The 22,991-nt window shown below is 58.3% G+C and overlaps 1 protein-coding gene across 15 annotated transcripts in view; it reads left to right on the top strand.

The window, feature by feature from the left end:
• The window catches only part of CAMTA1 (calmodulin binding transcription activator 1), a 964,086-nt gene that overhangs the window by 856,401 nt on the left and 84,694 nt on the right, over positions 1-22,991 (top strand). For 14 of the 15 annotated variants that reach the window (XM_077151442.1, XM_077151451.1, XM_077151440.1 and 11 more), the window contains 2 exons: positions 14,490-14,630; positions 16,230-18,076. In XM_077151442.1, coding sequence (XP_077007557.1) covers positions 14,490-14,630; positions 16,230-18,076 — 1,988 coding nt within the window. Of the gene's footprint in view, positions 1-8,880; positions 8,926-14,489; positions 14,631-16,229; positions 18,077-22,991 lie in introns of those variants that run through there. The other variant, XM_077151452.1, reaches the window with a different exon arrangement.

The raw sequence follows: 22,991 nt of genomic DNA, 5'->3' as shown, positions 1-22,991 counted from the left end.
GGTGGGGGGCCAAGTTCTGGACACCGCTGGCAGGGAACGGGACGTGAGTCAGGCTCTCAGGCTTAAAGGGGGGAACCGTGGAGGCCTGTTCGGAAACCGCAGTGCTGCAAGAGAGTTATGTAAAACTGCAACAAACTCCCCATAAATCTAATAACGCCTGGCTCCCCCGTGTCTCAGTGGAAGAACAGGGGGGCACCCGATCGCCCAGAACGCTCACACCTGCAGAGAGGGCCCTGGCCACAGACACGCAGCCTGGGAGGCGCAGCTCTGCAAACGCAACGCAAATAAAAGCTTTCGATTCCGATCAGGCCGGGAACACGCAGAGGGCACCAGCTAACGGTGTTCAGGCAAAGCAGAGGTGCGCTGGGAGCCAAGAAGCCATCAGATTTGGTTCCAGAATCAGACGTGCCACCGAACGCCAGAGCCAAACACATTAGCTTCATCACATTTTCACATAAATCGCGTTCTTTCAAAGACTTCACAGTTTGATTTCCTGATGTTTCCAAATTTCTCTGCCCTGCAGCAGAGTTGTCAGTGATTTAATCAAAATGTTGTGCTTATCGGTCGTGAAGTGAAATTCTGAGCCGCAGCCTTCGCCTCACCTGTTGCAAGGTGGGGGGGCTCACTGATCAGACGCTTCGGGGGTCTCGGAAATGCCGGCGTCCAGCCACGCTGATCCTGAGAATGCCACCTTATTCCTGCAACTGGACCCTTCCATCAATTGGGGCTTCAATCTGAAAACCTGATTTTAAAAAAAAAACAGCAAAAATACCTCAAATGCTTGATAGGAATTTCCAAACTTGTCATTTCCTTCTTGTCGTTTTCAACCCCCACAGTAGTGGCACATGCCATTTCCACAAACAGCCTTTTGGCCAGGATTTTGTCACGTGGTCACCCCTAGTTGCAAGAAAGTCTGGGAAGCATAGGCTTTTGCTAACTCTATCCTAACAGACTCTGGGAAATAAGGTCTTGAATTTGAGGTATCCGGGGCTGAACTCAGCCCAGGGTGCCACTGCAGCGCCCCGGCTTTGTAGCTCATCACGCACAGAATTGCTCATATCAGCTCAAAGCCTGGAGTTGATTATCTGGGGGCCCAGTTGAGGGTTGGAGTTTACAAAACTCAAGTGAACATGATCTAAAGTTTAGTGTGCCTCATCCTGGAAATTCTGGGGTCTGTTCCAATGCCGCTGGTCCAAGAGAGCGCTGGCTTACACCCACAAACTCCCGTTGCTTGAGCCAAGGGCTGGGCAGGTGAGTCCTCTCCTCCCGATCAACTGATGAAAAATGTCTCCGAGGAGGGCAGAATGGCCTGCCAGACAGGGGTCCGGGCCTCAGCCCTGCCAGCTGGCTGGAAATGTGCTCACTGATCTTTGGCTGCACAGACCACAGAGGTTCTGAACATTTGTGCCCAGAACCTTCTGCCCCCGGCTCTGAGGCTGTGCGGCAGGCCCCAGCTAGGTGGAGCTTATTCCTATGGAGCCAAGCCTCTCCCTCCATGGGTTCTGAGTCCCTGCAGGGTTCTGCCCCATCCCTGGCCAGCCAGCCCAGGAGGGACTGTCATGGGAGCCATTTCCCAGCCAACAGTTGGTGAGGGTCTGTCTTCTGGGGAGAGGGGCGAGGGCATGAGTTTTAAGCTGTGTCTGCAGTCCTTCGGGGCTCCTCTTGGAACACCCTGGGCTGGCCAGGTGACCTTGCGTCCACCAAGCAAGGTCACCAGGGTAGCTCTGCCTGACGGCCTTCCCCGGAGCCCACTGTGGTTGCCCCCAATGTCCTGAGTCCTCTGTCCCGAGTCCTAGCAGCACCGAGCAGGCGAGGCAGGTTGCCGGCTGAGGAACCAGCCTAGTACCAGGGCCCACACCAGCAACGCACATATGCACTCGTGTGCCCACGCACGCTTGCGTGCTTGCACACATACACACACACACACAGCTGCCCTGCCACCCACATGCACACACTCACAGGATGCACACGTCCAGCTCTGTGGGACGATTGTTTGTTTCTCCAGCACCTCCCCCCGCCACACCCCTGCGAAGGCAGCCATGCCTCTGTGCTGGGAGCAGAGACTGGGCGCCACTCGGCAAAGACCAGGGCCAGAGCCGCCACATCAGCAGAGTCGGGCATCACGCGGGCCAAGACAAACACCGGACATTCCCCAAAGTAATGAATAAATGGGTTCAAAGAGCAGCGAGGCCATGGAGGAGGACAGGCAGAAAGGATTCTAGGAACACAATATCGCTTGACTGCAGGAGGACCCTGCATGGCTGGGAGTGCAAAGCAGGGAGATACAGACATGAGGGTCAAGTCTAGTTCCTCCTCTTACCTAAGGGGCAGCTTTGCCCATGTCACCTGAGCTCTCTGAACCTCACCGTCCTCCTTCATACAAAGAGCTGAGAATGGACCCTACCTCCCAAGGTCACTGTGACCAGCAAATGGCATCATAGAGGTAAAGCACTCAGGTGTCTGAGCTGCAGCAGCACACAATAAGGGGAAATTATCAAGAGCCAGAGAGCCAGCTTTCTTTCTCAAGACACTGATGAAACCCATAGCCCATCAGTGCCAAGTTCTGGACACCCAAAGGCCAGCTGGACAGCCCCCTTCTTCCTTAGTCCTTTGGGGACTCCTCCAACCACCCAGACTGGACCCCTAAACACGCTTTGGAAAATCTTGTTCTGAGCTCAGCCCTGGGCTGGGCCCTGCAGAAGATGCGATGTGGGAGAAAGTCCAGACCCTCCCCTCAAAATGTCACCAAAAAATCTTGAAGAAAAACCAAAAAGGAAGTAACAGCTAAATGATTCCAAAGCAGCTCCCAAGTCATTAGGGGTAGGAAACACGGCTCTGCCTTCAAATACTTAGGAATTCAGAAAATCGTGTAGAATTAGTCAGGGAGGTTTCCTGGTAGAAAGACTTCTCTTGGCCTTGACAAATGCGTGGGATTTGGAGACATGCAGAAGGCAGAAAGGTGACCCCAAGTAGGTTTGTGACAAAAGTGTGAGGGAAGAAACAAAGGCAAAAGCAGGGATGGAGCTGATGGATCCATGGCAGGATGGAGGCCTAAAGGGCTGGATAAATAGGAAGTGATGGATGTCATGCTGAGTTGAGGGTGATGGAGGCCACGTTGAGTGAGGTGGGGCACTGCAAGCATGTGAGGAGGCAGAGGCCTGTTGAGCATGGAGTAGAGACTACGTTCACTATGGGGAGTAGATGCCAAATCAAGTATAATGGGGAAAGGCCTCACTGCCAAGGGAGATGAAGACCATATTGAGTAGAAAATGGTAGAGCCAAGTTGAGTGTAAGAGGATGGAGCCCATGTTCACTAAGAGAAAATAAAGGCCATGTTGAGTATGAAGTGATAAAGGCTATGTTGAATTGGGGGTAGAGGCCAAGTTGAGTGATATGGGGAATGGAGGCCATGTTGAGTGTGAGGGAAAGAGGACCAGTTGAGTATGGGGTGAATGCAGGCCATTTTGCGTGGGGGAAAAATGAAGACCATGTTGAATTCTGGAGGAACAGACCCATGATCGTTATGGGGAGAATGGAGATCATGCTGAGTGAGAGGAGAAGGGAGGATATGGGGCTATGTGGTATGTGCAGGGTGAAGACCATGTTGAGTATGGGGGGAATGGAGACCATGTTGAATGTGGAGTGAATGGAAGCCATGTGTGCTGGGTAAATGAAGGCAAAGTCAAGTGGTGGGGGGGATGGAGACCATTCTGAATTTGGGGGGTAGAGGTCATGTTGAGTGTGGGGTGAATGGAGACCAAGTTGTGTGGGGTCAATGGAGGCCATGTTATTGAGGGTAGGGGGTAGAGAATGGAGGTCAAGTTGATTGTGGGGGGAATGGAGACCATGTTATATGGGCAAGTAGAGGCCACATTGAGTGTGGGGTGGAGGTTATGCTGAATGTGGGAAAATGGAGGCCATGTTGAGTGTGAGGGAAATGGAGACCAGGTTCTGTGTGGGATGGAGGTCATGTGAGTGTGGGGACAATAGAGGTCATGTTGAGTGTGCAGAAGGGGTGAATGAGGACATGTTGTGTGGGAGGGGTGTGAAGGCTATGTTGAAGGGGGAGTGAGGGGGGGTAGAGACCATGTTGAGTATCGAAGGGGAATGGAAGACAAGCTGAGTGGCTGGAAATCAGGACTAGTTGAGTGTGGGGTGAATGGAGGCCATTTTGAGTGTGAGGAGAATAGAGACCCCATTGAATTCTGAGGGAACGGACCCGTATTCATTGTGGGGAAAATGGAGATCCTGTTGGAGTGTGGGGAAAATAAATGCCATGTTGAGTGAGAGGGTAAGGGAAGATGTGTGGATATGTGACATATGGGGGGTGGAGACCATGTTGAGTATGTTGGGAATGGAGGCCATGTTGAGTGTAGGTAGAATAGAGAACATTTTGGGGGGGGAGGGGAGGACTATGTTGAGTGTAGAAGAATGGGCATCATGTCAATTGTGGGGGGAATGGAAGCTATGTTGAGTGTGGGGGAAATGGAGACCATTGTGTAGTGTGGGTAGAATGGAGACCATTATGTGGGGGTAGAGAGTAGAGGCCATGTTGAGTTTGGGAAAATGGAGGTCATGTTGCTTGTGGGGGAAATGGAAGCCATGTTGAGGGTGGTGGCTAGAGACCGTGTAGAGTATGGGGAGGTGGAAGCTAAGTTGAGTTGTGGGGGAATGGAGGCCATGATGAGTTGGGGGTGGGGTATGGAGGCCAGGTAGAGTGTGGGAGTAATGAAAACCATATATAGTATGGGGCTGGAGGCCATGTTGAATGTGGAAACTGGAGGCCAAGTTGAGTTGGGGGGAATAGAAGACATTTTGAGTGTGGTGGCTGGAGGCCAAGTTGAGTTGGGGGGAATGGAAGCCATATTGAAGTGTGGTGGCTGGAGGCCAACTTGAGATGGGAGTAATGAAAGCCAAGTTGAAGTATGGAGCCCTGAGGCCAAGTTGAGTTGGGGGTAATGGAAGCCATGTTGAGTGTGGAGGCTGGAGGCCAAGTTGAATTGGGGGCAGTAGAAGCCATGTTGAAGTGTGGAGGCTGGAGGCCAAGTTGAGTGAGAGGTTTCATTGCTCCCAGCAGCCAGTCCACCCATCCCCTTGTTTCTCCCACACCTGCAGCTCACGGTGTTTTCCGGAGCCAGGCTCTCTGTCAGCCCTTGCTATGCACCCTCCAGGTGGTCATCCTTCCAAACCCCTTAAGGCCACGGCTACAAACCCCACGAGGTTTCCAGGACCGAGACAAAGGCCAGTAGGGCTGGACAGGGACCCTGTGTTACCCATAGGTGTCTGTGGTGGCAGAGAGCTCAGAAGGGAGCAGGCCCCCTCAGGAGCTCAGCAGGTGTCCCATGGGGACCGCCCACCCCATCAGGTCAATCGTGCAGAGCCCACTGTCGCCTGAACCCTCTCTGCTTCCTCCCCCATCTCTCCTGGTTAACATCCAAGCCTTGGGTAGGATATTCAATGCGCCTTTTGTTTTCTCATAATTTTTCAGACAAAGACCAAAGATCCAGTAGGGGGGTGGTGGTGGTGGTGTTTATTTGTTTTGCTTTTTTGCTTAGATTGTAATCCTGGTGATTATAGAATATCAAGAAGTAAAATCAACAAAGGCTTTCCTTCCCGGCCTGCGCCGCGCCGTTCCTGGTCGCTTAGCGCCACCTGGCGGCCCGTGGCAGCAGCGGGCTCGGGATGCGGCCGCCGTGGGGCCGGGCGGTGCGGGCTGCGGAGAGGGACGCTGACCCACCCACCGGCACGCGGCGGATGCGGGGGCGGGCGGCCGTCGAGTGGGGGCGGGGAGCCGAGGGGCTGGGGGCGGGAGGCCGCAGAAGGGGCCCTGGGGCCCAAGCACCGCCGCCTCTTTCCGGAATCAGGCTGCCCTGGCTCCCCTGGCTGCCCCAAGGCTGCGGTCCTGAGTCCAGCTGGAGTCTTGGGCGGAGGAGGTGGGGGGGGGGGGGTACTTAGCACGCGAAATCAAACCATGCTGCTCCCCCCCACCGTGCGCGCGCCACACACACACACACACACACACACACACACACACGGAGCTGAGAGAGAGAGAGACATACAAACACACACACACACACACACACACACACACACACGGAGCTGCGAGTGCCAGGGCAGTGAGAAGAGGGGCAGTGAGGAGAAGGGCGAAAGGGTCTTAGATGGGCCCCGGGTTGAGGTGCTGTTGCAAAGGGGTTGAGGGCCTTTTTCAGGCCAGGTGTGTGCGCTTGGAAGCATTTTCCAGTGTCCTCACCTGGTCCAAAAGTCAGGAGAGAGCCTTGGGCACCCCCAGGCTGCCCTGTTACGGCGGCTCAGAGGAGGACAAAGCAGCTGTGGTTTTACCCCAGAATCTGTGGTTCCCATCGGAACCCCTGGGGAGGTTCCTGGGCCCCACCCCAGTCGTGCTGGTCCCATAGGCGGACAGGGGGACCTGGGGACCTGAATTCTTTACCAAGTTGCCCAAGTGAATTTGATGTTGGGGTCCCCAGGGCCATCCTTTTTGAGAAACCCCATCCTAAAGCAGGTTTCAGCGAGAAGTGAAGCAAGAGCTTCTGGAGAGTAGGGTCAGTCCCTCTTAGGGTCACAGACCTCTTGGAGAATCAGCTGATTCTCAAATCTGGGTGGGAGGGAGGCAGACATGGGGGGGGCCAATGCTGAGAGAGGCATTAGTGAACAAACCAGAGGAGTTGGATATGTATTTTGGGGGTTTTCCAGGACCCCTCGAGGTCCTTTTGTGGTTTCCAGACTAAGAAATTCTCCCATGGAACTTTCCTTGGTCTGAAACTGAGACGGGTGTGTCATGGGGTCTTGCCCCACATTGATTGGCTTGAACCTATAGAAACCCTGGAGTCGCATAAAAGCCCCTGCACCCCACCTCCACACTGCGTCCACCCTGCAGAGAGGCCTCGAGGGGCTCTCCCTGCACATTTTGCTGTTTCCCTTTGGTAAGGAGCTGCTGGCTGGGGGAGCAGGTGGGGTAGGTCCCCTTGAATCCCCAGCTGGGCCCCAGTCCTTCTCCTGCTCCTGCTGTCCCTGCTCCTGTGTGAGAGCAGACAGGGGAGGGAGGTGTGGGAGGGAAGGCTGATTGGAGTTTGAGGCTTGTTTCATTTTCCCCGCTCAGAGAATCCAGGTTTGTTTTGCAAATATGCGTCTCTCCCTCAGGCTAAATTTTATTTAGCTGACTTGGCCCTCCAAAGGAGAACTAAAAGAGAAATACTTCTGATTTCCTTCCGCCCCTGCCCCCCCAGCTGTCGGCTACTCAGAGCTGCTTTGGGGCCGGACAGCCCTGCTCACAGAGAACTCGTCCTCCGTGCTGGTCATTGATTTACTCAGCATGTACAGAGGGCACCCTGAGCTGTTGTCTGTGCAGTGTTGGAGATACAATGGCCCCACCCATTCGGATGGGAAACACTGATCTAGGGTAAAACTACAGCTGCTTTGCCCCCTGAGTGCCCAAAGCTCACTCCGACTGCCTGTGCTAACTGCCTCCCCCATGCCCAGAAGCACCACAGGACATCAAGAGTTCCCCTTTTCCATCTTCAACTGAATAAGCACTGTCTTCATTCTCTAATTTTTGTTAGAATGACTTGCCAACAATCGAATCTCCAGATTGCCAGATTTCCTTTAAAAATCAAAGGTTCCAGGCCACACGGAAGCTGAGGCAGCTACCCCCACCCCCAGATGGAGGCTGCCGCCCCTCCAGCTTTCCCCCCCACCCCCCCTCCCGCCCCAAGCACCTAGAGACATCTGAGTCCAGGATTCCTGAGACAATCCAGCAGGAAGCAAAAGGAAATTGCTGGAATCCCCCCTGATCCCTGCCCTCCCCTCTGTCTCCATCTCCAAGTGGCCAGGAGGCAGCGGACCAGCGAGCAGTCGCTTCCTCGGCCCCACCTTTGCTGCACCTGGGCAGGCCGGGGAGGAATGGGCTGTAGTTAGGCACGAGTGGGGAGAAGAGGATTCCAGAACCCGGGGGAGGGGGGTGCTTGCACGTGGGGACAGCCATCGAAGCTGCTTCTCTCTCCCAGCCAAATTGTGCCTCCGACGTCATCGAGCCTGAGGACGCAGCTTCAAGCACCTATCACGCTCCTATCACGGCACCAAGAACCCCTGGGTGCAGTAGCAATGCTGCTTAGCCAGTCAGGGGGAGCTTCTGAGAGCCTTGGGGGGGCTGGGCGGTGCCACATTCTCGGTGATGGGCACGGCAGGTGGGGAGATGTCCAGCCAGGGCTGCTTTTCTCCTGGTGAGTACCTCGGAGGTGGCCTGCGAGGCCGACTGCAGGGGACGCGGGTGAGGGGCAACGCCCTGTGGGGTCCTGTGGTTGGGACGCTATCAGCGCCTAGACAGCCTGAGCCCCGATTCTGGAGCCCCCACCCCTGCCCTCCTCTTCCTGCGCCTCTCCTCCTTCTCCCAGCCCCCCTGAAAACAGGGTGACCATGCTCACTCTCCCAGGAATGGTCCACATTGGAACCAAGACGCGTTCCTCTTCAGCAGAAGCCAGAAAGGTGGGGAGCCTGGCGCCCATGTCACAAAACAATCAGAGGCAAGACTCACATGCTCGTTTCGGTGACAACCTGGACGTCCCCACGCACGCACACCGAGGGCAGCCTCTGCCCTCCTCAAAATGAGATTTCTGGAAATGTTGTCCTTAGGACCGATAGGAGAATGAGACCTGAGTGCTGAGATTGGGAAATTGAATAGCATGTGGGTGTCTGAACAGGGGAAGTTAAATCCAATGAAAATTTCATCCAGTTGAACCAAGAAATCAGAAGCAGGGCCGTTATTCCTGTCAACAAGAATGCAGTGAAAATTAAACCAATGCGGCTGCCATTTCCCATTGACCTCGTTGCCATGGCGATGGCCTTAACAAGGAGGAATTCGGGCGAGAGAGGCACGTGGCGGCTCCTGCTGGCCTCTCGCGGGGTTCCTAGGTGGGTCCCGGCCCGCCCCACACTGCCTGGGACAGTCTTGCTTTCCTCCATCGTCCAGGCAGATCACTCCAGCGCCCCCTTTCCATCTCCAAGATGACCTGGATCAGACAACAGATTAAAGGGACGCCCTCCTTAGGGGTCTTTCTTGGGGGGTAGCACCTGGGTGGGAGGATTGGATGAGTCCAGGCTGCCCAGGAAAAGGAGGAAGGGGCTCCTGGAGCCCTCTGTGACGGGGGAAGAAGATTCTCATTGTCACCCACACTTGTCCTTGTCACCTGCTCGCCGCAAGCCTAGAAATCCCTTCCCGTGCAAAGAAAGGCCAAGTGTTGATTCCAGCGGGTGCCACCTGTGCCGTTACCGTGGTGACGGGAGCTCCAGCCCAACTGCCCCTGTCAGCCTTCTAGAAGTTACTGCTCCACAGAGACAAGGGGAGCAAAGCAGCTGGCACTCTCAGCTCCCAGGGCTGCTGCGGGGCGAGGGGGCCTGCCAGAGTTCTGCTTTCTGCTCCTCGTCCAATTCCTTTCCAAAGTCTCCCGGGTGTGACCTTTCAAAGCAGAAAGGACCATTTCACGCAGGGCTCTCGGCCCCGGCCCGCTTCTGCTCTCCTGTGGAGAATCCCCAGCTCACCTGGGTGTAAGAAACTGCGGTAGAGAAATCCAGACCTTCCCACGATCACACGGCCCACAAGGAAGAACTGCAGCCACACTGGACTTCTGCCCACTGGCCGGTGTGCCCCCACCCTCCGGGCTGCCCCCCCCCCCCCCCCCCCCGCCAGCCCTTCTCTCCATAGAGACTACTCTGTGCGGGAGCTCAGAGCCTGGCCCTGCCCCGAGGCACAGCGCTGCCGCTGCTTGGGGCAGCCCCATCAGGAATGCACAGCCCTAGGCCCCTCCCCACCTGACCCCGGTGATGGGAAATCCAGACAAAGAGCTCTGACCTAGGCTCTCTGGGATGAAGGCTTTCCGTGGGGGCTCTGTCTTTTGCACAGACGTCCCCTAAATCGATCCCCCAACCAGACACCCCAGACTGCTGCGGTGCGGGAGGCCAGGGCAGCTCCCCAGGAACCCCCACAGGGCCAGGTTCAGAAACAATGGCCTCCTGGCCTCCTAGAACAGCAGAGAGGATCTGCCACCTTTCCAGGTGATTCATTGCTGCAGGAGCAACTGAGACCCACTGGTCTAGGTGGGAGTACCTGGCTCAGCACACAGTAGAGCTTGGTCACGGGGGCTGCTACCATCATCTATTACCTTTTGCAATGGATTCAGCATCTAAAGACCTAACATGGTGCTAGGCACCCAGTGTGTCAGCTCAATAAATGCCATTCTGGTTGTTTCTACGCTTGATGCACGAGTTGATGAGAGGATGCTACTTAAGGATGAAACACAACAAGAGCAGAACAAAGGAGGGGACGATGGACTGTGGATTGGTTTGTTTGTTTATTCGCTCAGCACATCTTCATTGAGCATCATTCCAGGCATGAGGGTTGGAGCTGCAAACAATCCGACAAGGCCCTGCCTCGTGATTTCTGACTCCAGCAGGGCCCGACCGAGAGCTAGAGTAGCCAGGTGGGCTTCCAGGAGGAGATAGGGCCTGAACTGGCCTGGGGTGGAAAGCAGGTGGATTTAAAGGGGCAGGGGAGGGGGGCGCTCTGGAAAGTCCCCACCGCATTATGCCCTGCTTGAGCTATACACACATGCACACCCATGCACACTCCAGGTGTGCAGTGCACAGAGCAGGGTGGGGCTCTCCAGGGCCTTGTAGGGCTCCAGTGGGGCAGCTTGGGGAGGTGGGAGGTGCCTGGGTCCGGGGCCTCTTCCTGTCCTGCCCAGCAGAACTTCCCCACCTGGGTCTGGGGTAGGACAGCCATATGCCAAGAGGCCCGTGGCTGCCAGCCTAGCCCGTGCGGGGGGGCTGAGGCCCTCACACCTCCCCCAGCCTCTCAGCCCGCTCTCAATTACTCCCTTCCCGGCAGTAGGCTGCCTCTTGGGTGGATTGTTGATGAGAGGATGCTCTCCAAAGCACAGGCTACATACTGGTGCCATTGATTTCGTTTTGATAATTCACACCGGCGGAAGCCCGCTGCCTTGCCGGGAGTGGTAATTAGAGTAAACGTCTTGAACAGGCCAGGTCAGCCCTGGAGTGGGCCGGGCTTGAGGTTCCTGCCACAGCCGTCTCCAGCCCGGAGCCTGCAGACCCAGCCTGAGCGGCAGCGCTGCCCATAAGCCCAAGTCTGGGGCAGGCAGCCAGGTCGGAGAGGAAGCTGGGGTACCTGGGCTGCCGGGGGTCGCCCCTTTAAGGCCACCAGAATCCCCCTTGCTCAGGACGAGCATCACCTTCCTGGCCACTCCTGGCCCTTGGAGGCCCATGGAGGAAGCCAGGGCATCCCACCCACACCTGCTCTTCTCCGTCCCTGGAGCCCTTCCCTGTCCCCACCTCCCTGGGCACACAGACCCCTCTCAGCCTGCTCAACAGCCCAGGGACCACCAACCAGGCCCCACGTGCAGGCAGCCAAGAGAGGCCCCCTCTGCCAGGGATTCAATAGGGCGGGCCTGGAAGATTCCAGCTGTCCTCCTGGCTTGGATCTCCCACACTAGAGGCTCCATGGGCAGAGGGGGGGGACAGAACCCACTTTGCTGGGAATTCCCTTTTATCTTTCTGTGCCCCCACCCACCAGGTCATGACCTCGCATTTAATCAAACACACTTTCAAAGCAGCTTCTCTTTCGCTGCTTTTGCGAAGGGATTGGGGAAGGGTGGCTGGCGTGTGGGTTTGTTAACCTACCTTTCCTAAAGCCCTCTTTTCCCCATAGAAATCTCCTCTCCCACTGATTCATTACGTGTCAGGAAGCAGAGTGTGGCATGTTAAGAGCCATCTTCATGGTATTTGATATTCAGTGCTAACAACCCACCACTCAGAGGAGGGGGCGCTTCTCCCCCTCCCCCAGCCCACCAAGGTGGGAAGGAGACAATCTGCATATTGTATGTGCCAAAACAGTAGGTGATTTGCATTAAGCATCCAGAAATTCTCTACTTGCAATCTGTCACCCTTCATTGGGTTTTCCTTTTGTAACCTTCATGACAGCAGGATGACCCGAGAGGAGGCAGGTGCCCCTCGGGGGCCAGAGAAGGAGCCTGGCCCAAGCCATGAGGGTCAGCGCTGAGAGGGGCCCTGCTCAGAGACGCCGGCCCTGGAGGTCTCCAGAAGACTCGCAGAGGTGTCTGCTGGTCCAGCGATTAATGAGCCCCGAGAACTGAGAGTCTTGGGTGGGTGCGGCTCCAAAGCCAGAGGACAGAGAACAGATCATCTCTCAGGAGGCTCAAGGTCAAACCCAGGGGAACTTTCCACGGAGGACAAAACTATGTGGCCTGGTTTTGTGATGGGCATTTGATCAAAGTTCCCCAAAAGTGGCAGCTCTGACATCGAGCCCTGGAGGTATTTCCAATCCTGGACTTGTGGTACCTGCTGAGTTTAGACTTAGGACAGAGCTATGCTTTCTCCATCCTGACTGCACGTGAGACACCCTTGGAGAACTTTTTAAAAATACCTGGACCCCACCCCAGGCCAATTAAACAATCATCCGGCAGAGGGCTGGGGGCTGGGCACAGTCAGGGAAAGGGACAGCTAGGACAGATGGCTGGGACAGATGGCTGGCACTCATAGCACTGGAGAAGCAAGAGAGAAAGCCCCATGTCCTGCTTTTGCGCCACTGGAGTGTGCTGTTGGGGGGTCACCTCCCACCCCATCCATGTGAGCCTCAGTTTCCTCATCTGTGAGCAGAGGCAAAGGGCAAACCTGTCTCCCAAGCGAGGCTGCTCAGCAAGCTCAGGGGAGGTGCCAATGAGCCCTGCCCCTCCTTCTCGGGCCCCAGGGCCACTGGGGGCAGGAGGCAGGGCCCACAGACCCCCAAGGACCCTCAAGGGAATGGACCAGAGGGCGAGAGTGAGCAGACACCTGGGCAGGTGGACGGCCCCGATAAGCCAGGCGGCACTCAAACCGGGGGAGCTCCGTCCATCACAGCCTCACCATGGGTTGTTCTTTGCTTGGAAAAACCACCAAAGCTCTAAAGAAAGGTTCTGACCAGGAGAGGCGGAGAGGAATGGTCCCCACTGTGGTCCTCGGCCAAGCTGCCAATGGATCTCACAGTAAGAAGTTTCCCCAAACCCAGTTCCCGGGAGCGTCAGCAGGAGCCCAGGGCAAGCCATGCACCGCGTGCCATTTGGCATCATCATCACTGTCACCACCACGAACAGTCACGACAGCGGCTGCCCTTCACAGAGGACACACAAAGCGCCAGGCCCATAGATGGTCTCCTCCACCCACTGTGTGAGGCAGATCCTATGACTGCTCCCATGTTAGGGATGAGGAAACCGAGGCTCAGAGAAGGTAAGTGACTTGGCCAAACTCACACAGCAAGAAAAGAGCAAAGTCTGGACTCGAATCCAGGACTGAATCTGCCCCCGGGTCCTATCTGCTGTGCCGGATGGTCTCCCTGTGGAGTCCGTCTCCCCTGGAGCCCCGCGCCAAGCAAGGGGAGGCACCGCGAGATGGAGCCCTTCTTCCCACAAGTCCACGTGAGAGAAGCCTTCAGCCAAGGGAGAAAGGAAGCTGTTCTGGTGTTGGCAATGCCTCTGGACTCTCCCTGCCGGCCCCTGCGTCCTGCCCATGCCCCCAGACCGCTGGCTGCTCCCTCCCCTTGCACAGTGGCTTGGGCTCCCCCGGAGTCCCAGCCACCAGCACCAGCCCTGGAGGCCACCCTGCCAGAGCCGCAGGAGAACTGGGCCAGTCTGGGGGCCAGGACTGGCTGCCCAGCTCAGGGTCTCTGAACCACGTCTGTTCCAGCCGAGAAAGGAACATGCAAGTGGGCACGAGACCCCCTCCTCACACTCAGCTGGGCGAGGCTGTTTATTTTAGGCTCCCACCTGCAACCTGCCACCCAGCTGGGGAGTCCACCCTCGGGCATCCTTGTCCCTCGCCACTGCCCCCCCCCAACTCCAGGGCTGAGTCAGAACCCTACAGCACATGTCCAGGTCTCTGGTCACCCATCAGTGCTGGCCACTGGGGCACCCACTGTCTTGGCGAACTGGGCCCTAGCCCTTCCCACTCATTGAGCCTACCGACCTCCACCCTCCTCGGAGTCTCCACAAAGCACCGGCCTCTGGGCAGGGCCCTTGGCCCCCCATCAAGGCTGCTTCTGAATCCCTGCTCCCTTCCTCTGCTCTAGCACCTTGTGCTGGCACCTCGTGCATTTGGACTTTGGGAAAACAAATTCGAGGGGGGTCCACCCTAAGGCTGCCCCCAAAGAAGGGAGGAGAGCAAGGAGCTCCTGGCGGGAGGGTGGAGTTAAGCGGCCAGGCCTCGAGCCCTGTCCTCCAGGGAGCTGGCCTGGCCATGCCAGGTGTCCAGCCCTGCCCCCTCGTCCTTCCTTGTGCTTATCAACTCATCCCTGGAGCCGGTCGCACTCGGAGGGCCTCGGTGCCAGCCCTCCCTGCCCCTCCCAGGACCTCCCCGAGTGCCCGTGGCCTCTGACGGGGCCCCTGCCTCTCTCCTCCCCTCTCTCCCCGCAGTCCATGGCATCAAGTGGACCTGCAGCAACGGAAACAGCAGCTCAGGCTTCTCGGTGGAGCAGCTGGTGCAGCAGATCCTCGACAGCCACCAGACCAAGCCCCAGCCCCGCACCCACAACTGCCTCTGCACCGGCAGCTTGGGTGAGCTGGTCTCCCCTGGGCGGGCATGACAGGCACCCAGGGGCCTGAGGACAGCGGGTGTGGCTGTCCTCCAGTGCGGGCAGAGGGGGTCAGCCAAGGACAGGCGACCGCTCAGCACCCAGGGCGGACCCAAAGCAGGGCCCTGCACCCTCACCCTGCCCCACGGAGCTGAGCCAGCAGCCCCCTGTGGGCAGGAGGAAGCGCTTTCCAGACATGCAGAGCTGGGGAAGCAGAGCGGGTGGAAGGGCCGATGGCTGGGACTCCGGACCTTGGTCCACCCAAAGCAGCTGCCCTCCCGGACCCACGTTCTGGGCATCAGCAGGAGGCCCAGTTCCCCGGGCAGGGGCCGACGGGCTTGTCAGGAGACGAGCCCCTAGTCAATTAGACCCACTCAAGCCAAGCCTCTCTGTAACCTCTGTCCCCTCCAAGGATGCATCCTAATGTGTCTGTTTTCCTGATAATGGTGTTTGCTCTTTGAAATGTGCATTTTGCACTCCCGCAGCTGCCTTAATTAAATATTTCCGTTAGAGAGCTGGCCACTGTTCTGCTGAGCCTCCGTGAGTTGAGGAATCTTGGCCATGAGGCTATAGCAGAATCAGGAGAGAATTCGCCCTTTTATCAAAAGCAAAGGGACCCTTATCTGATGGGATGAAAATAATGGCAGAGCAGAAGGAAGAGCCACCCTGGCCTGCTGGGCAGAGGCTAGCAGGAAGCGCTCTACGTGAGACCTGTCGGAGTTCAGAAATGCTCAGCTCCTCGGGCTCTGTCTTCTCTGCCACTAAACCTGGGGTGGGGGAAGGGTATAGCTAGGGCTTTGTCCTTAGCCCTTAGAAAGGTTCTGTGTCTCCCCCACCACCAGAGCAAAGGAAAGGCCCAGGAAAGCTAAATGAGGGTGTCTGGCCTTGCCCCAAATACCCTGCAGCCTCTGGGACCCGGCAGATGCCCCCTCGAGGTTTGGGGACTGCTAGCTAATTCAGGCACGGTGCCTTGTTCTTCTCCTCCCCTGGCAATCTCTGGCTTCCACCCCCACGGGGTGGTTCCCCACTGGAGAGGAGCTTCCCGAGCCATTGCATGGCCCGAACAGGCACGGAAAGCTTGGGGGCAGGGTTAGGGACACGGCCACCTTGCCTGGACTGCGTTCCTCCCGTCAGCACAATCCGTTCTGCATGAATGAGCTTCGGTCGGTGGAGGAGACTTCCCTGGAGGGTGGCACTCTCTCCACCTTCTGTCTCCCAGCCTTCTAGACATTGGGGCACTACTATTACTGGTTTTTGAAAAGTACCCCAAGAATAAAACCTCCCTGGCCTTGGGAGGATGGTTACACGGGGCACGTGTAAGTGGGCCTGAGACCCTGAGTATGTATTAAAAGCCAGCCCCCACGACTCTGTGGCCAGCGGGTCATATCAGGGTCCGTTGCAGAACCAGCTCTGACTCTATCTTTGTGTGTGTGTGTGTGTGTGTGCGTGCATGTGTGTTTGTGAATGTACATGTGTGCATACCTGTTTACATATGGTGCATGCATCTGGGGTGCATATGCCTGCGTGTGTGCGTGTGTGCATGCATGCGCGCGCATGTGTGTTGTGCTTCTGGTCTCCGCAGGAGCGGGCAGCAGCGTGCATCACAAGTGTAACAGTGCCAAACACCGAATCATCTCGCCCAAGGTGGAGCCGCGGACGGGGGGGTACGGGAGCCACTCGGAGGTGCAGCACAACGACGTGTCGGAGGGCAAGCACGAGCACGGCCACAGCAAGAGCTCGAGCCGCGAGAAGAGGAACGGCAAGGTGGCCAAGCCCGCGCTGCTGCACCAGAACAGCACCGAGGTCTCCTCCACCAACCAGGTGGAGGTCCCCGACACCACCCAGAGCTCCCCCGTGTCCATCAGCAGCGGGCTCAACTCCGACCCTGACATGGTGGACAGCCCCGCGGTCACCGGCGTGTCCAGCATGGCCGTGGCCTCCGTGATGGGCAGCCTGTCCCAGAGCGCCACGGTGTTCATGTCGGAGGTGACCAACGAGGCCGTGTACACCATGTCCCCCACCGCCGGCCCCAACCACCACCTCCTCTCTCCCGACGGCACCCAGGGCCTCGTGCTGGCCGTCAGCTCCGACGGCCACAAGTTCGCCTTCCCCACCACGGGCAGCTCCGAAGGCCTGTCCATGCTGCCCACCAACGTGTCCGAAGAGCTGGTCCTCTCCACCACCCTCGACGGTGGCCGGAAGATTCCAGAGACCACCATGAACTTTGACCCCGACTGTTTCCTCAATAACCCAAAGCAGGGTCAGACCTACGGGGGCGGAGGCCTGAAGGCCGAGCTTGCCGGCGCCAACATCCGGCACTCGCCGCCGGCCGAGCGGAGCTTCAGCTTCACCACCGTCCTCGCCAAGGAGATCAAGACGGAGGACACCTCCTTCGAGCAGCAGATGGCCAAAGACGCGTACTCCTCCTCCGCAGCGGCCGCGGCGTCCAGCTCCCTCACCCTGAGCGCCGGCTCCAGCCTCCTGCCGTCGGGCGGCGGCCTGAGCCCCAGCACCACCCTGGAGCAGATGGACTTCAGCGCCATCGACTCCAACAAGGACTACGCGTCCGGCTTCAGCCAGACGGGCCACAGCCCCCACATCCACCAGACCCCCTCCCCGAGCTTCTTCCTGCAGGACACCAGCAAGCCCCTCCCCCTGGAGCAGACCACCCACGGCGGCCTGAACGAGTCCGGGGGCGCCTTCGTGCTGCCCACGGTGAAAACGGAGGCCTCGCCCCACAGCAGCTCCTGCAGCGGCCACGTGGAGACCCGGATCGAGTCCACGTCCTCCCTGCACCTCATGCAGTTCCAGGCCAACTTCCAGGCCATGGCGGCCGAGGGCGAGGTCAGCATGGAGACAGCGCCCGCGGCCGAGGGCAGCGAGGTCCTGCTCAAGTCCGGGGAGCTGCAGGCCTGCGGCTCGGAGCATTACCTGCAGCCCGAGACCAACGGCGTGATCCGCAGCGCCGGCGGCGTCCCCATCCTGCCGGGCAACGTGGTGCAGGGGCTCTACCCCGTGGCCCAGCCCGGCCTGGGCAACGCCTCCAACATGGAGCTCAGCCTGGACCACTTCGATATCTCCTTCAGCAACCAGTTCTCCGACCTGATCAACGACTTCATCTCTGTGGAGGGGGGCAGCGGCACCATCTACGGGCACCAGCTGGTGGCGGGGGACAGCGCGGCACTGGCGCAGGCGGAGGACGGGGCCCGCGCCCCCTTCGCCCAGGCCGAGATGTGCATCCCCTGTTGCAGCCCCCAGCAGGGGGGTCTGCAGCTGAGCAGCGCTGAGGGCGGCGCCGGCACCATGGCCTACATGCACGTCACTGAGGTGGTCTCGGCCGCCTCTGCCCAGGGCACCCTGGGGATGCTCCAGCCCAGCGGGCGAGTGTTTATGGTGACCGACTACTCGCCCGAGTGGTCTTACCCAGAGGTAAGCCGCCGCTGCCGCCCACCCCCCACCCCCGGCCCTCCCCACCGGCCCTCCCACGGCCGGGGGAGGCTCCTTTGCATGTGGGCACCCTTTGGACCAAGCTCCGGCCCCGAGTTCCCCAGGCCTGGGCCCCCACAGCGCTTAAGGTGCCCCCGTCTCCTGCAGCAGGGGTTCTGCTCTGGGTCAGGGCGCCCCTCCAGCCCTGGCCCCAGCGTGCCTGCTGCTCCCTGGCCCCTGTGCTAAGATGCCCCACTGTGTACTTGCCTTGGCTTGACTTCTGTTCTTGGAAAAGGGGTTCCCTGGCTGCTAGAAGAAAGCACAGTTTGTAAACTGCCACCATGAATCATCCTGTTTGGCTTTACTCAACAAAACCAGACGAAACACATGAGCAAAAAATTCTCAGCCCAACTGACAGGGAGGGAGGGCAGCTCCTGAACCATCATCTCCATTGTCGCCTTAGGTAAATCCAGCTGTTGGCCAAACAAACGCGTGTCACCTGGCCCAGCATCTCTGACCCGTGGCCCCCAGGGCTGAGGGCTGAGGGCTGGATTTGAAAAGCTCTGGTCCAAAGAATGGGACCTGAGACACAAGTATCTAAGGAAGGGGACAGTTACTTTTTCTCTAAAGTAGAATGTGATAGGAAGGAGAGAGAGCAGACTGCCTTCCCCTAAGCACTTCACTTTCCACGCCGCCTCACCCCCCGAGCCCGGGGCCAGCTGAGCGAGTGACCAGAAGCCTCCCAGCCCACCTGCCAGGTGCTGGGGGAGCAGCACACTCACCACGATGCGGGGTGGTCAGCCCTTTATGCCCCGGGGGAGGGGTGCCCACAGCTCTCACAGCCCCAGAGCCGGTGCAGAGGCAAGTGCCAGAGAGCACGAGGGAAGGGGAGCTTCCACAGACCCTGAGGCTCCCGGGGCACTTTAAGGCAGCAAAGCAGGCCCTGCAAGTCAGGCCTCCAGGTGTAGGCAGTGTAGGGACGCCAGCCAAAAGCCCATGCACTGTCCAGATTCGGGCACTGGCAGGGGCTCCACAGGTCAGGGCCCATGCGCAGGGGCCACTCCTGGCGCTTCTGAGACCCGCTGTGACTCAGTTTCCCATCTCAAGGTGAGTATATGAGATGAATGTTTGGGCAAGTCTTTGACCCAATGTAAGGAATCAATGAATATTGGTTATTGGCCTGTGATCACCGCAGCCCATGGCCCACTGGGCTCCTTTCACGTCCTCCCGCCACAGCGCTCAACTCCTGTCCCTTCCACTACTGACTGATGGCGAGGCTCCCCATACTGTGGGACAGTGGACGCGGCTACAGTTGTAACTAAGAGGCTTATGCTTCTGACCCCAAGTCCGTAAACATGCCCTGGGTTCTTGGGAAGATGCATCATCAGCCCAGGTGGCGGGCCAGCCTCAGGGCAGGCATGTCCTGGGAGCACGACAGGTGTCTGGGCAGATCAGCTCCTGCCTGTCACTGCACGTCTGTGCTCAGGAGGTTTGTAAAAATCCTGCAGCTTCCAAGAGGCAGCCGTTGTATGGGGCCAGGAGGACAGAGCTGGGCTGGCCTGTCTGGATTCAAATCCTGGCTCCACACTCTTCAGACAATGAGCTTGGATAAGGTCGCTGCTCACCCAGAATCTTGGTTTCCTGTCTCTAAAACTAGGGTGATAATAATGCTTCCCTCATTGGGTTAGTGGAAGGACCAAATCAGTAACGTGTTCAGTGCAGGGCTGGCCTGTTCTGCTCACCTCCATTTGGTTCCCACCCCCAGTAAGAGGATCCGGCCAGGCCTCCCCTAGGTGCCACTCAGTGGACCCTGTCTCTGAGCCCCTTGCTCTTTTAGTGAACACATTCGGAAGGGCCCACCATGACTCCCCCGTGGCCAAGGCCGGCTCAGTAGCTCCCCACCCCCAATGGGGCTTAGGAAAGCAATTCAAAGGATAGGAGGAAGGCCTAGAATGGGGGTGCCATGGGAAGGTCACAGTCACGAGTCAAGAGCACTGTCTTCCCATGCTGACTCTCTGGGCCTCAGTTTCCCTATCTGTAACATGGCTGAGAGGGAGTGGCTTGGAGGTGCTTAAGTGCCTAGGGCTTGTGAGTTTGGGTCCTTGGGATACTTCAAGGTTCCCTGGAGCCCAGGTCATGCAGGAGCTGGGGGCCTGGGAGGAACCCCTCTTTCCCCAGGGGCCTGGACTGGGATCAGAGCTGCCCTCCGGGCTCCTTGGGTCTGACGGGCATTAGCCACAGGTGGCATTAGCAGGTCTGGACTCCAGAATCCTTTCCCTGAATCTCTCGCCCCTTCTGCCTGCAGATCCTCAACTGTGAGGCTGGTTTCGGGGAAGTCAGTTCAGCAGCTCGCCACGCGAGGGCAGCCCAGGAACAGGGAAAGGAATGGCAACAGGATGGCTTCCTGGGGAGCATCCGGCCCTGGTTTTCCAGATGCCCTGGGTGCTTCCAGCAAACTGGAGGGGGAAAGAAGGCAGCTCACATTCAATTTGATTTGGAAAATGAGCAGATCCTTAGCTGGGCCCTTAGGGACCTGATGCGGCTTCAGAAGCCCCAGCAACTCCCCATTCTCCTGCAAGAGGGAGCCCCTTCTCTCCCTTCACAGCCCCTCCCTGGCATGCTCACTGCTTGCCCTTTTCCCTTTTAGCCAGGAAGGGGCTGGCTTGTGCACTGGTGTGTCAAGAACCCCAGTTGTAGCCCAGGCTCAGTTTCTACGCAGGAGAGCTTTACTGCAAGACACTTAGACCCTGGACCATGCTTCCAAGTCTGCAAATAACGGGGTGGGGTAAATGGTAGCTCATACTCTACCCCAGCTCTAAAACTCATGGTTCTTTGCATCCACTCAGCAGGGAGGCCACAACTGGTTCCCTCTCACACCTCCCTGCATGCCCCTCGCCCCGCTGGCCTACTCCCCTTTCCCCATTCACCGCTTCACCTGTGGCTGCAGCTGGCAACCAACACACACACACACACACACACACACACACACACACACACACACCCTAGAGGGCCCTGTGCCCCAGGAGCTGCTCTGGATGCGCTGAAACTGGGCCCTTCATCTCAGAACTCTGGGACACAGAGACCGCAGGTGGCATTTCTGGCTCCCGCATCCCCCCCCACAACCAAACCCTCTGCGTCATCTCCCACCACCTACACCCCTGCTGTACCAGGCAGAAGAGGCTGCAAATTAGAGCCGTCAGGCACAAACGTCACGGCAAAGTCTGCGCAGCCCCACGAGCGTTGCCATGGAAACTGTCCCCCCAACTGATGGATGCTGAGCCGTACTGCGGCAGTTTCCATGGAGAAGGGCCTGATGTTCTCCAGTAATTTCTGCTGTGCTTTGTTCCTCGCAGCAGACCCAGCTTCACGCTAGCCTCTGCTGATTGGGGTTATTTTTTATTTTTTCCTTTTTTTCTCACTTGGTAGCTACCCGTGGCCTTTTGAAACCACTGCTCTTCTGGCACTTCAGGGCATCACAGAGGCAGGCTCTGTGTGCACCGTCCTGCAAACCTCCCAGCCAGGGACCCACTCATGGCCCCGGGGGAGGGGTGCCAAGCATGCGAACCCCCAGCGCTGGTACTCCAATAGATCCTCTGACAGAGCTGTACATTGGAAACTAAGGATGTAAGGGCCAGAGGGCCCTAGAAATCAAGTGCTACCCAGAAGGTGGGCCGGTTTGCCTGAAGATGCACAGCTGCTGTGGGCGAGCTCTCCACTGACCCCCAGACTTGGTTGCCTGGCAGTAACATCCCAGCCCAAGAAGGCTTGCCCGAGAGCATGGAGACATGCCTCCCAGCCAGGGAGAGCCCTCTCTGCTGTGGAATCCCCATTTCTGTGCTGGGCTATGGAACCAGCGCTCCCTCATCTTCAGGGAAGTTGCCAGTTAGCCCCTGACCAGGCTGGAAACACCCCCTCCTGCTGCGGATACCCGAGGCCAGTCCTGGGCCAGCTCTTGGTTCTAAGAACATTGTGGGGTACAAGCTGGGATGAGACTGGGGGCCCCTCCACAGCAGAGATAGTCAGGCTGGGCTGGGATTCTCCAGGACCTGGAGCCCAAGAGAGGCCTAGTAAGAATGAGTGGCAACGGGAGAGCAAGCTGGCTCCTGTCCAGCATGGGGCAGCAGCGGGAGGGGTGGGGTCTGGTCACTCCCACCCAGAGGGCGGGGTGGGGTCTCAGGCCGCCACCTCCCCAGTTCCAAGCATGAGGGCCTCTCGCATTCCCCAGTTGGACACTAGGTGGTGCTCTCCACCCCGGCCAGCGCTGCACCACCCACACAACACACACACACACACACACACACACACACACACACACACACACACACACACACACACACACACACACACACACACACACACGAAAGGTGGTTACCAGTTTGCAGGGGGTGGAGGATGGCGCTCCTGGGGGGACCGGCGAGGAGAGCCAGAGAAGCCAGCGCTCCGGCACTCTGCACCCCCGGAGGGCCTCCCTCCACCCTGAGTCAGCGGCCCCTCTGGGCTGTGGAAACCTTCTGTAGGCGACCCCCAAGCTTCTGCTCCACCTCCGAGGCCAGGGGGAGTGAGAGGGGGTGCTAGTAATCATTATGCCCGAGGACGGCCGGGATGCAGGACCGCCTGAGCAGGCACGGGTAGTGACCTCAGCCCTCGCCAGCCCCTGGCTCAGGGCCCCGCCCTCCCGGTCCAGGCAGGGGCAGCCCGGGGCCCCTGGGGACGGCCACCCTCCCCTCCGAACCTCGTCCGAGGTCCTTTCCCGGCCCCTGTCGGAGCAGCTGCAGCCCCAGGCCCGGCTGCAGGCGCGCGCGTGGCTGCGAATGGGTGCGCCGGTGCCGCCAGGGGCCCGTCTCGGTGCGTGGGCGCCGGTGCAGACGCAGGTACCGAGCCAGCTCCTCCAGAGACCAGCAGGGCCGCGCGCTCGGCC

The sequence above is a fragment of the Tamandua tetradactyla genome, chromosome 2 (assembly GCF_023851605.1).
Source record: "Tamandua tetradactyla isolate mTamTet1 chromosome 2, mTamTet1.pri, whole genome shotgun sequence".
Classification (NCBI taxonomy): Eukaryota; Metazoa; Chordata; class Mammalia; order Pilosa; family Myrmecophagidae; genus Tamandua; species Tamandua tetradactyla.
This window is presented reverse-complemented; position numbering and strand designations above follow the sequence as displayed.